This window comes from Erithacus rubecula, assembly GCF_903797595.1.
Source record: "Erithacus rubecula genome assembly, chromosome: 2".
In the NCBI taxonomy this organism is placed as follows: domain Eukaryota; kingdom Metazoa; phylum Chordata; class Aves; order Passeriformes; family Muscicapidae; genus Erithacus; species Erithacus rubecula.
In genome coordinates this window covers 73,296,136-73,309,818 of record NC_136685.1, presented here as the reverse complement: position 1 = coordinate 73,309,818, position 13,683 = coordinate 73,296,136, and the positions used below count along the sequence as shown (strand labels likewise).

General features: G+C 44.9%; 1 protein-coding gene across 1 annotated transcript in view; it reads left to right on the top strand.

The window, feature by feature from the left end:
• The first annotated feature begins 1,291 nt into the window (after nucleotides 1-1,291).
• The window catches only part of LOC306816979 (uncharacterized protein), a 42,829-nt gene continuing 30,437 nt past the window's right edge, over nucleotides 1,292-13,683 (top strand). The window contains exon 1 of the mRNA XM_079333496.1: nucleotides 1,292-1,338. Coding sequence (XP_079189622.1) covers nucleotides 1,331-1,338 — 8 coding nt within the window. The 5' untranslated portion in view covers nucleotides 1,292-1,330. The remainder of the gene's footprint in view (nucleotides 1,339-13,683) is intronic.

Here is a 13,683-nt window from a genome sequence, read left to right as displayed (position 1 = left end):
CCAATGAGCCATAGTTTTTCATTTACTGACATCTATGGATTTGGTAACTGTGGCATTGCAGGTTTCCCATGAGTACAGACTGTGCTGGAAAGCTGCAGCTCAGAGGGAGCTGAGTTATTCAGCTCGGAAACAAACCAAGCCCTTCATAAAGGGAGAATTCCCAGGCCACCTTTCACTCCTCAGCTATTTGTATTCTTTCCTTAAGAGAAAGTCCAGTACTGCTCTTTGCCTGAGATCAAAAAACTCCTCAATAGTTGGCTTCAGTTCCCCTGACGCTGGGCTCCAGCCACAGAGCCACTTGCAGAAGGGACTGTGCAGGAAAGGGCTCTCAGCCCTGGGTTTTCCCCATCCCATCACCCCTCTGCATTCCCAACAACTCTGCCAAGGATGAGAAGTTTCAGGCTCCTCACCAGCCTTTGTAATTCTGTTTCCCCAGCCCCCTCTTTTTGCATCCCCTCCCCTTCAGCTCAACTAGGACAAGACTGCTGACTGACAAAGAGACACCATGGAAAATGGGTACTTTGTGAAGCTGCAGACTTGCCCGGGCCTGATGCCCTCAGCCTTGTGCTCTTTCTTGAAAATTTCTTTCACAAGACATAGGTTCAACAAGGAGTGACCTTATGGCAAACCATAAGGGCAATAGAGGTCATGCATATTCACATTAGGATAAATAAGTTTTATAGAAAAGTGCTTTTATTTGCATGTTCAGGATGAGAACATTAGCCTCCATCAATACTATTCCTATGCCTGGTCCATTGATTTAAAAGTGAACATTCTCCCATAACCTTATTTCCAGGAGCTGGACTGATAAAAAAAAACATGATAAAACCCACAGGTTGGTAATTTAGAAACACTGAGAATAAAACTACTTTAAGATGTCATTTTACTAAGTCAAACTGTAGTCCTTCCAACCTTGACAATGGCCCTTTAAGCGTGATCAGCAGCATATTTATAGGCAATTACAGCACAGCTCAGAGCACTTTATAAAGCACAAGATCAAGGACTCAGATGCTTAATTCTGTGATTAAGCATACAAGTAATACTATGTTATTCAATACACTGCTTAGCTATCCTACTATGATGAAATAAAACAGAATTATGGTTAAAAAATAGTAACTGCCTCTCTTTTGACCAGATCATGTAATTGTGGTCACTGATGCTAGGGGTAAGCCAATCAACAATTAATTGTAATCAATTAAAAGGTACTCTGGTCAGGTGTTTCAAGGGGTATGAATTAAATGCAGAAGCATTAAGGTTGGTTTAGCTTTACAGAAGTGATGTGGTTTGTGCTTTACTCTGGAGTCTTCTGCTGCTTTCTAGCTCTCCAGTAATGATAAGGTAAGGAGCATTAATGAATTAGTGTGTGGAAAGTTAAGTTCTAAGTGCTGGTCTTCTGAAACTACCTGTTTGAAATATCTCCAGTTTATCTTAATAATTATATTGGGCTGGCTGGCAACAATTTAGCTTGAAGGAGAAAAAGCATGTGGTAACATGGGGAGGGGGAAAAAATGTACCTTTGGCTGTCTTTGTCATGCACGATCATGAAAACAAGCATAAAATAAAATATTTTTGATGATCCCTCCCCAAGCTGTGTCAGGGAGCCCTGTAACAGGTGTCAGAGTTCAGGGAACTCTGGCAGTTTGTGAATGCTGGCAGGTGCTGCAGAGCAGTCCCTGTGCAAGCTGGGGACCCACTGAACACTCTGAGCTGCCCACATGAAGGGGGGCAGGGGTGGCTGGGGCTGCCCATGGGCTGCTGCAGAGGGGCAGAGCCTGGCAGAGGATGGAGCAAGACTCTGCCAGCACTGGTGGCAGGGAACCAGAGCCAGGATTCTCACTGGTAGCTTTCCAGTGTTTCAAAGAGATGGAGCTGCCAAAAAAGTTTGAAAAGAGCCTCCCAGGAGTCAAATACAAAAGGGCTGTGGGAAGTTGTAAGTGGGAGGGAAGGTATGGGACCCTAGCTGGGAGGGTGTTTGTGCATGGGGTGCAGGAGGTGTAGCTGCAGCCAAGCAGGGCAAAAATAAAACGTTAGGGCAGACACTATGTGCTTTCCTAATCCTGTCTGGAGACCCTCTGACTTCCAGAAGAGCATTCTCCAGTCTGAGGGGCTCTGCAGGCAGTGGGGCACATCACATTTTTCCACTCATCTGTAACATCCTGTGTTTTCTGCCTTAAATAAAAGCAGTGATGTTTGTGGGAACTCCATATAAAGCCTGTCTGCTTGCAACCTCTCAGAGCTGCTTTGTGCCTCCTGGAGACCGGGAGAGGAAGGTTTATGCCCTGGCAGGACAAGAAGTTCCCTGCCCTGGCCCCATAATCCTTCCGGCATGTGAGGGGAGGGAAGGGGAGTGTGTGTGGTGGGGCATATCTTAGCTGTTCTTGTTCTTGCCTAGCAAATCCAGCCTGGGTATGTCTGTGGGGCTCCTTGCTGAGAGCTCTCCCCTCCCTGGACAGTGCCTGGTGGCTTCTGGTGAGGTTGATGGAAGTCTGCTTGAGCAGAGACAGCAAAGGAAATGGTATATTTCTTGCAGAGCAGGGGGTCAGCTTTGTGCTTTATGTCCCATTTGTGATGCCGCAAATCAAGAAATATTTAATTTTTTACTAATATCACTCAGGAGTGAGTTAAGCAGCTCTCTCTAACCCCGGCTCACCACCCCCAGTGCTCTTGGTGTGGGCTGTGTGTGCAGCAGGGCAGGGTCAGTGTGCCCAGAAGTGGGTGACACTGCTCCCCTCTCTTGGCCTCCCTGCTGTGGCACTTTCCAACCAGGAATGTGCCCTGAGTCCTCTTCCTTAAGGGGAAAGGAGAGGCTGTTCAGATTTTTTTTTCTTTTTTACTGACAGAGCCCCTCACATAGAGCAAAACCCTTACACTACAGGAGAATGGGCACCTTCATGGAAGAGAAAGCTGAGGGCACAGCCATGTAGGCAAGGCAGTTGCCAGGGGCATTTTTGGGACCATGCCCTCTCTGCTGCTGTGGGTACCCCTGCACAGGAGCCCTCTGCATTTGCTATGGTCTGGTGACCCTGGCTGATGGGGGCGTGGGGTGAGAGGGGATGAAATGGGAACTAATCCTAGTGCTTTCCAGATACTGAAAAGTTAAATCCTAGCCTTCTTACTCTGCCTTGGTAAGGTGGATTGATGCATTGAAGTAATAGGAAGAAAGGGAGTACCTAAAAAAGCACCACAGTGTTGGGTCTGGTATGACACACCCTTGGCTTGTCAAATGGTCTCAGCAACCCAAACTTCCTCTCTTCATCTGCATCAGCACAATGCTCTTGGGGAAAAAAAAAATCAGAGGTTAAAGTTGTTGGAGGGCAGAATGGGATCAACTACATGCCGGCCTGCTGTTGCAGCTTGCTCTGCAGCAGTGGGAACATGTTGCTTGTGTCATGTGCCACTTCTGCTTTTGTAGCCATGTGCTGCACAACTTGGTAGAAATTCATTTAGCCTGCCATGTTTCGTGTGTCTGCAGGTAAAGGGATGGATGCTTTTGGTAGCATGCCCTCTGCAATAAGTGTTGCAGCCACTGCAGTTCTGTGACTGCCTCAGAGTCATTCTCATCTTGCATGAAATCACATTGCTCTCTGATATGAGCACAGTGATCAAAGAAAACCTGTGCACAAACTCCTCAAAACACAAAAGATTAAAAGAAATCTCGGGGAGGTCTCCACATCACAAGCATAGCCTGTCAACAACCTGTATAGCAGTGTTGGATGATGAAGCCCACTGGGTATAGACAGGAAAAATTAATATCTGACATCAAGCATCTACCTCATGTTGCACATTTTTGTGTTAATCAGGGGGCCTGGCTTTAAATGTGTGGTCCATCCAGTTTTGTATCAAATTTCAATTTCTGTTTTCTGGGTGTAGTTCCTAAGCCTTTCCCTAGGGAGCAATTACCAAAAAGCAGCTTGGCTTGCCTACCTCTCACTTCAGAAGCAGGGAATGATATCCCTGCATCTGGCCATCTCCATCTTGTGCATTAGTCTCATTACTTCATTTTCATGTGTTTCTGCTTCCCGCTTCTCCTGGGTCCCTGTGGTGCTGTGCTGAGCTGGAAGAGATGCTGAGGGATCTGTGTGGGCAGGGGGGAAGCTGATGAGAAGAGATCAGCAGTGAGCAGCTATTCCGGCAAAGGCTTTTCCTTGACAGTTTGTTTTGGAAAATGTGAGTTTTGGGGAACTTGCATCTCTTTTTCCCAATACATTGCAGCATTATGGAGGAGACCTTATTGCAGAGATGCTTTGCCTCAGCTACTGCCCAGGGAGCAACTCTGGGGTGGGAAACATTAGCTCTGCTGCAGGTGGGTGACAGGAATGTGAGCAAATGGTGGGAAGCTCTTGGCTTCCCACAATTTGCTCTCATTGTGAGCACTTAGAGGATGCATTTGTGAACTTTTGGGGCTCCTGCAGCTGCACATCACTATCCCCTGCCTCTCTGGGCCACCATTTGCTCCCCAGCTACAATCTGTGCCTGGGAATTTTCTGGATTTTCTTTGGCAGAGCTTTCCTAGGCTCTGTTCCTGAGGAGGGCCAGGCAGGTGCCACACTGCTGAAACAGAAGGCAGTCTGAGGCTTCTCCCCTCAGGTCCTGTGTGACTTCCAAGGGCTGCCTGGAGCTGCTGATGCTGCTGGGAGAGCAGCACTCGTTTGACAGCAGTCTTCTCCTCCAGGCAGTTCCATCTCTGCCCCAGTGTACTCATGGCAACAGCCTGCCTGGCTGGATGGGATGTTGTAACCAAAGCTAGGGTATCACCAGGCATCATGGAGCTGAGCCTTGCTCCTCCTAGCCAGTGGCACAACCTGCTGAGCCTCTTTTCCCTTTTTCTGCATGGGCCATTGCTGGAGTTTTCCCAGGCTGGAACAAGCCTCTTCCCCAGAATGTGCTGGGCAAGAGACTCTGAGGTGGGTGGTCTGCAATTCCCCACCTCTTTGGAAAGCAACTAAATTCTTCCACGGGTGAGGGGTGGGGTCATGGAAGAAGAATAGAATCTAGCAGAAATAGTACCTTAAACCACTACTGTAAGCCCGAAGATAAACCTCAGGTCTCTTTCAAAATGCTCTTAGTACAGGGAGGGGAAATACCTGGAAGACCTCCTTCAGCCCCACATTTCACAGTGCAAATTATTCCTCAGCTTCTAACTGGAATAATTTCATGCCTGGCACCTTTTTTCCTAACACTGAATCATCTTTGTCTCATACAAAGGAAGAAATTGCTACTGCACTGCCTCAAGAATCAAAGTAAAGGGAACATCTGCTCTAAACTTCTTGCATCTGATTATTGCTTGCTATGCATTATTTACAGTAGTAGTGTGACTAAATTAAAGCTTTCTTCTCTTGTGTGTGCTTTCATGCATTGCTTTAGTATAGAATGTGTGGCTTGCTTCAAATCAACCTACAGCTAAAACTATGTCTGCATAGAGCTGAGCCCACGTGTACTTAGATGCAATTAAGGGCACAATTGCAGCATTCTGAAAGATTGCCTTTAAAAGGCCTTTTGTTCACTCCCCCATAGGGGCTGGGTGTTATAAGCACGTTAAAATGCAACATTAAGGGGGAAAAAAAAAACCCTCTGTGAAGAATTCTGTAGAGACACAGCTATGTTTTCTGAAGCTTGGCAGCTGCCTGTATTCAAAGACTGGGGAATGACTCGCATTGTGAGGGTGATGATAGTTTTGCTAGGAATCCCCTGCATCACAAGAATGTTCCTAATGAAGGAGGAGAAGCCCACCAGAAACATTCCAGGGCTGTGAACCTGCAGGCAGCCAAAGCCAGCATCTGAGCTGCTCTGTGCAGACAGCAGCAGCAAATCCAGCTGCTTCTGCAGAAGAAAGAGTTAGTGGTTATTTTTCCTTCCCTGCCTTTCTGAAGTGCATGCAGTCTTGCCAATGAGCTTAATTGATGGAAAGAACTATCTGGAAAATAAAGCTCTTGAACTTGCATGCCTAGAAACCTACCAGTGTCACGTGCATAGCAAAGGCCACGTATCTCACAAAATACCACAACATTTCACAAAGGAGGTTTAAGAGCTCCAGTTGAATAAAGCTTTCTCTGTGAAATATTGTTATGGATCTACAAAGCAGTTAAACCCTTCTTGGGAAAAAAAATAGTGTACATCTCTCACAGAGTAGTGGCAGCAGTGTAACTACCACTGAGGCCTTGTTAATAAGGTTTTTCTTCTGTATCAGTAGAAAGAAAAAAAGTCCTCATTACAGAAAAGAAATTTAAGTTAGTGAATTCTGACCATTTGCTTTTAAATTCTACATATATGTATGTATACACATATATTAAAAAAATCTGTGTTACAGTGCTGTGCCTTTAACAGATGGATCATCTTACTTAAATCCAGCAGTGAAAATAGAAGGGCCTAAATTAACTTGATAAGACTGTTTTCTATCAATAATTTTGCTACTGACATAGTGCAGAATTGATTTTTGTGGTCTGTGTTATAGTAGCTTTTAATTATAAGACAGCCTAAGTACCACATGAAGTAGGAAAAATGAGCAGTTGCAAACTGTGAAGTGTTTTTTCATACATGTTATAAGGGTGGGGTTTTTTATTTTCAAAGAAAGAAAAACAATATTCCTCTGTTTTCAGTAGGGTTTTTTAAAACCTTTTATGCATTGAGCATTTTTTGGCTCCTCGAGAAGATGGTTGCATTGCCTTTGCTCAACAGCATGAATATTTTCAGCTCTTTATTACTATTGTGTAGGATTGCATTGTATTTTCATGTCTCCCATATTGCTATAATTGTGTTTGGGGAATGGAGATGGATGGTCTGCTGAGTGTGTGATTGGTTTCTTCACAGCCCTCACTCAGGGCTGTTTTCTGTAATTTAATCAATAGAAGGCAGTTGTACAAACAGTAGTTTTTAATTTCCAATTTCAGTTTCAAGTTTCTCATGAAGATTTAATTTTTTTTTTTCCTTTTTAATGTATAAAGCAGTTTCATTTGCTTTGCCTGAGACATTTTGTGGCAGTAGTTGCCCTCTCCCTCCTGTGAAACCATGGCACTGACCCTCCTGGGCTGCGTGGTCCATGCAGACACATGCACCTGCCATCCTGGAGGCTGGGGGAAGGTTCTCTTCCCTCATAAACGTTCCACAATAAACCTTGAAGGTCAGATGCTGCCCCTGAGGTGCAGAAATGTCTTCAAACTTGGCTGAGAGTAGGGTGAAACAAGCAGTGTGCTGGTCTCACCTTGGACCTGTGCTTAGGAGCCAAGGATGGGAGATGACCTCAAAGCTCTGCCTCCATGGAGGTGCTCCAGGCAGGAGCAGGAATGGTGCATGTGCTGCAAACATAGGGAGACCAGGAAAGGGCTGTGACTGCTCACTTCTAATGCTCAGCAAAGGGCTGAGCTCTCTCTGCTACTCCTCAGTGGATGGTGGAGCATTCTGGTGGGCAGGGCAGGCACCACAAGCCATCTTCCTGGGGGTTGGTGGCTCCCCACGGTCAGCCAGCTGAGACCCAAAATGCTGCTGTGAAGTCGAAAGTGCTGCTATTTCTGCTTTTAGCTGAGAAAACTGCAGTCACACAGAAAATGTGTGCTGGAGCAGAGGGTGAAACCAGCCACTTGCTCTAACTGCTGATGCCATTCTGGTGCCAGAGCCCCTCCTTGCCTCAGTCTCAATGAGAGTGAAATGGGGAAGCAGGGCCGTGTGACTGCTCTGGTTTCAGTTCAGCACCGACAGAACTGGCTCTAGCTGCACAGAGCCACACTTGCTGCTAAATATTGCCCATTTTCAGATTGGCCTTAATAAAGTCAGAGTGACTATTCCCAGAAAAATGAGCAAGGAGCTGGCTCCTGAGCTTACCTTGAATCTATACTGTTGCTGTACAGTGGGTTGCATGAGGGTTTTCTCCAGGATGGTTTTTCTTCTCCCCCAAGCAGTGCTTTAGAAGGACCATATTTGCATGCAACCATATTTCCATGTTATAGCTGTGGGGTCTTTTCAATTGTATCCTCTGAGTCACTTTGGTTCATGCAATTTTAATCTCTTTTACTCATTACCTCTTAACCTGCAATTTTCTATTTAAATTACTTTCTACAGAAAATGTCAGGAAGCTGGGGAGCTCTGTCTCTTACATGATGTTGTGATTTGATAAAAAAAGTAGTGTGCACCTTTCTTTAAACACTGGCTAAGGTTAAAATCTGTGATTCTTATCTATTTGTTTAAGAACCTACACAAAACTGCTGCCATCAGACAATAATAAGAATCATGAAACTTCTATGGCAAAAATTTCTTCTTTATCGTGAACTTTACACCTCTTCATTATTTCAGTAAATGCCCAATAAAAATGCAATAAATCCAGTACTGTAAATGCACATATAGAGGATTTGCACTTCAGGCTTTGCAGCTGCCTGGCTTTCCTGCTGCATGCAGTGCCCAGCCTCCTGTGGTGCCAAGGGCTGCTTTTTGGGACCTTCCCCTCTGGCTTGTAAAAACCCACCTTGCCTGCAGCACATGCTGCCCACTTAATGCCATGCTTGAGAGAGGGAGGAAAATACCATCACCACAGAAAGCAGCAGTGGCTGATGCCCAAAGGCATTTGGGGAGGGAGTGGGGCAGGGACTGCACCCCTGGGAGGGAGAGGAGAGGAAGGGGGTGAGGGCTGTGCTGCCTTGCCCACAGGAAGTGGCTGAGAGTTGGTGTGTGGTACCCAGGTAAGTACCACTCACAGATAAATGTGGAATTTGTGAAAGAAATTAAATTGGAGGGGAAATGGGACCAAACTTTCTGTCAGTAGCTGCTTGTAGGCTGAAATAGGCAGCGCCTTTAAACTTGAATTTAACAGGGAAAAATTAAACTGTGTTTTTATGTCTTGCTCATTTCCTCCTATAAGACCCTATACAAATAGTAAAAATGGGAAGGAAAAAATTTCCAAACAAGCCAACAGATGAGTTAAGGTTGAGCCAAGCTGAAAATAACTCTCCTATAAGACTGACCTTGAATTTGTGATACCTCTTTTAGCGAGGAGAAAGATGTTATTGCACAGGCAGGAAAATGTTAGGAGCCACTTCAGCAGCTCCTGTTTCTGCAAGAGTAAATTTGTGTCAGTACCTTCCCAACTGGCACAACTGCTTCTGCCAAAATTTCCTAGGTATGGAGACATTTTCCTTCCAGTACCAGCTGGAAGAGTAGACTGTCTTTAACAAGATTAATAGGTCAACCCCAATATTTTAAATCTCATACAGGCACCCAAATGTGACTGCTTGCAGACTTTGCTCACTGAGCTGAGTGTGAGGCAGGGTGGGATGTACTGGGGAGAGATCCCATTTGGATGTGGACATCCTGTGGCAAGCTAAAGAGAGCTCAGCCTACAGTGCCATAATATTTGCCCTTACAGCCAGAGACTGAGTCCCAGGCTGTTTTCTGAGATTTTTGTCTGGCTTCTCTTCCAGAAAAATGAAGCCTACCCCTTGAGGTCAAAAGACAGAGTCCTCTTCTCTTTCTCATCCTCTCTTGTGTTCTCCACTGCCTCACTCACCCTGATTTATAGTTGTGTACTGGAGAGCAAAATCAGCCTTCCTAGCTGGATTTTTTTTTTTTTTTTTTGTTTGGTTGGGTTTTTTTAGCTCAGTCCTATGTTTGTTTGAATTTTGATCGTATTCTCCTTGAGCCCAATGATGACCTACTGCACTGGCTGAGTCAATAATTACAGCAGCATTTCAGACACCAGAGAAGCAGTAGTATGTGCTGTACACAGACCCTGTATGTTGGGTTTGCTCTCCCATCTAATGGCCTGTTTGGGCTCCAGGTGGAAAGTTCTCCTGTGGAAAACTACATGGTGCCACAAGAGAAATACACAGCTGTTGTTTCAAGGGATGGATTCAAGCTGACCTGCAGCTGGGCAAAAATGTCTCAACAAATTATGTCTCAAAGAATGGTGTCCCTGCCAGGCCACCGAGAGGCAGCAGAAATAAACTGTTCTCTCAGCAAGTGCTTCCTTAGATCTGGCCACCTGGTCCCAGCCTGTCTCCTCCTCTTCCCTCTGTGATTTTTAGCACAGCAGCACATGCTCAGAAATCCCTCTGGGCAGGGACAATCCCTCTACAAGCAGGAGAAATGAAGCTGAGATCCTCAGAAATTAGGGTTTGCAGGCAACATGAGCATAGGAAGAAGTGTTCAATGTCAGAGGAGGAAGGTGAAAAAAAACTAATGAGAAAAGGAGCAAATGTTCTAGAAGATCTCAAATGTATGGGAGGAAAGAAGCAGCAGGGGAAGAAGGTTGAGGCAGGGAAGATTGGTGGTGGGGAAGAAGTAAAAGGAGTAAGGTGCAAATTAACTAAAGAGCAGAGAAAAATACATATCACTGTAGTAGGTGGACATGGCTGACTGAGGAGGAGGAAAAACTCCTGTGCTGCACCAGGAGGATGTGGCTGTAGATGTGCTCTAACAACACTTGGGAGCTGCCCACATGCTTCTCCAGGAGGCACTGATCCTGAGCATGTGCTGTGGGACACCACAGTGCTGAAAAGACACTAAGTGCTTGCAATTGTGATACATGACAAATAGATACTTATTCTTGTCTAGTAAAGAGAATACTGCTTAAATATTTAATTGTGTTTCGGTTTACAGTAGTTTACTGGTGTTGAAGCATCCAAAACATGCTCACAGAATATCAGCATTTTAAAGCTATAAATTATTCTGGTTGATTTTCTTTTTTCCTCCTCAAGACAAAAGCAATCACTTGACAACAGGCTCCCTCAAACAATGCAGCCCATGACAGTCTCATTACAAACTAACATCTTCTCTCACAGCATATTCTCTCACATGTTGAACCAAGCTACTGAGAACATGGTAATTGATCATTCATAGATGCAGACTGGTAGCTAATAGCATCCTCACTTACCTTCTAAGCACTGAGCACGTTTAAAATAAATTCAGGATGCATGCATGCGGAAAACTCAATTGCAGCTGCATCGGAGATGAACCAAAAATGGAAGCATTCAGAAGTGCTAGTGAAAAATCCAAATAATGACCCTTAGTAGATGTCAGCCTGAGAGGATAACACATGGCCTATAATTACATTAAAGGGACTCTGTGTGCTCTGTGAATACATGTAATTCTGTCCAAGTAAGTGTACCATACAACTGGGTGCTGAAGCCAGGCAAGAAAGCTTCTCCCAGTGTGGCCTCATGATCTGTGTGATGTTTCATTTCCTGACACACCTGGACTTCAGTCTCCAGTGTATCACTGGTAAAGTAAGCCAATGGAGCTAATAGATAGGACAAGTATGGTGGAAAGATAGATGAAGGTGGATGTGCCACTGTTTATCTCCTGAGGATGTCAAGGCTTCCAGGACCCACTTCAACAGGGAGATATTTTAAAAGTCTGTGTTTTAAAAATATTTAAACAAAACTGTTTAAAAAAGTCTATTTAATGCCTTGTGTATACCTTAGGGTGTGCTGGATGCTTCAAGTCACTGACATTTTGGAAACTAGCCCTTTGAATTTGTCATGCTTGACCTGTGATTGCTGCTTTGCATGGGACAGCAGCATGTCCATGGTGCTGGTGTGTTACATGTGCACAGCCCCAGGTGGCCAGACAAAACAGGAGAGCTATTACAGGCTCTGCAGTGCATGGAAATGGCAATTTTATGGATAATACTATGTGGTGATTTATTAAAAGCTGTGATTCTCCAGCAGCTTTTATTGTTTCATCATAAACCAACACTCCTGTGCAGTGCATTAAGCTAGGTAATTCTGTTGGTTCTTCACCAGGGCTGACAAAACTATATATAAGATTGCATAGGGTGGGCTGGTGAGCTGAAAGTGCCATCACTCTAAATGGATCAAAAGGGGAGGAGACAAGGCCACGTGGTCAGCACAGTGTGGGTGTATTTCAGGGCAAAGGAACCCACTAGGGAAGGGCAAATCCCACTGTTTGCTACATCAGACAGTGCTGGTGGCTTGCAGACCTGGAGAGATGCTACTTCAGCACCGGTGGCAGGACTTGTCTCTCAGGGTTTAACCATTAGGGCAGGTAATTGGAGCTCACTGCTTCCTGCCCCTGCTAACTTGCTGCAGGGCATTTGGGTTGTAGCTTGGCCTCTTTATGCTCCAATTTTCCCTTCAATAGCATGTGAATATTAGATGTTTTGTTGAGATGCTGTGATGCTCTATTAAATGAGGGAATGTGCATTAGACCCAGTGGGAATAGGGTGTGCAGCATTATTAGGATGTATACAACTCTATGTTTTCAGAAACGTTTATATTCCACCTCTTAAATAACTTTTGCAGATGGAACTTGCAAAAAAGCAGGGCAAACATTGCTAACACAGCTTTGCCACACACTGTCAAGTGCTTATAAACTCTATTTATAGCTACAGTTAAAGATTCAGACATGCAAGCACTCCATTAAAAGACCACATTAATGAGCCCTTAGAGAAAATATCTCACAAAGCCTTTTCAGCTTGTAACTGCTCAGTTGTTCAGGGCTTCTTGCTTGTTAACATTCATAAAATATAAATACTGTATACTAAACACCAGCACTGTGTGCATCACAGTGGCTTCTCTGCCCGGCAGCACGGCGAGGGTCGGGGCGGCCCCGCTGGGGCAGCCAGGCTGCACATGGCGTTCACCCACCGCCCCATCTGGGACCTGTCCTCCTCTGCAAGGCTGGCTGGCACACTGACTTGCAGGTCACTGTCTGTGAGGGTCATTTCAGAGGGAACCATCAAACCTACCAGCTGAGAGTGGCAGAGCTGGGCCCCCTCGCAGCCACGGCTCCAGAGCGCAGAGAGTATTTGGAGCAAAATCTAATAGATAAAAATCACTGGAGATTTTTTTCCTTTTTCCTTCAATATAAGCTAGCTGATGAGAAGTGTTGTTTGGAAGAGAAAATTTGCTATATTTGATTTGTCATTATTTCCCCATTGTCCCTTCCTGTGATTATACAGTTCCCATTTTCTCTTCTTCGCCTCTCACAGAATTCCGTATTTTAGGTTGTGACAGATGCTCTTGCTTAAATGTTTTTGATATATGTTTTATGTGAAATTGTTTTATCAAGTCTGCATTGTGTAAACAAAAATCACTGGAGCCCATTTAAGAATAATTGTCTGTAACCTTTAATATTGCATTTCCATCAATCCACAAGTCACAAAGCACTCGAGCAGTAGAGAAGGCCATTTCTGTGTTTATATCTGGCTCTCAGCAAGCTGCAGAAGCTGAGGTAGGGCAGGATCAAGTAACTTCTTGGGTGCTATTTTCCAGCATGTTAGCAACCAATCATGTCCTTGTCCTCATGCCTTTGGTCCTGTAGCCTTTCAAACAGAAGGTGCTCTCCTGGAAGGAATAATTCTGCTCAGAAAATGAAAAATAAGGACAGCAGGCTTTAAAAAGCTTCAGGGCAGTTTTTACTGTTCAAATGTGTCATTGATTTCAATAGTGCATTAGCAGGCTTGTTAAGCAGGATCTTAAGTGCTTAGCTTTATTTTATGGTGGTGAGTACCCGATTGTTCAAAATATTAGCATCTTATTGTAACAGCAAACTGGCTTGTGCCATAAACTGCCCAGTGCTGAGACTGCAGTGCTCTTACAGAGTGCCTGATAAAACAGGGTCACTTGTGATCAATTGCTGATGTAGGAAGGCAGGGCTCTAGCACTTCCTGCTGCTCTCCTCATTAATTTCCCCTCATGTGCCTTGGTCCGTCTGTTGACAGAGCATTGCTGTCTGTCC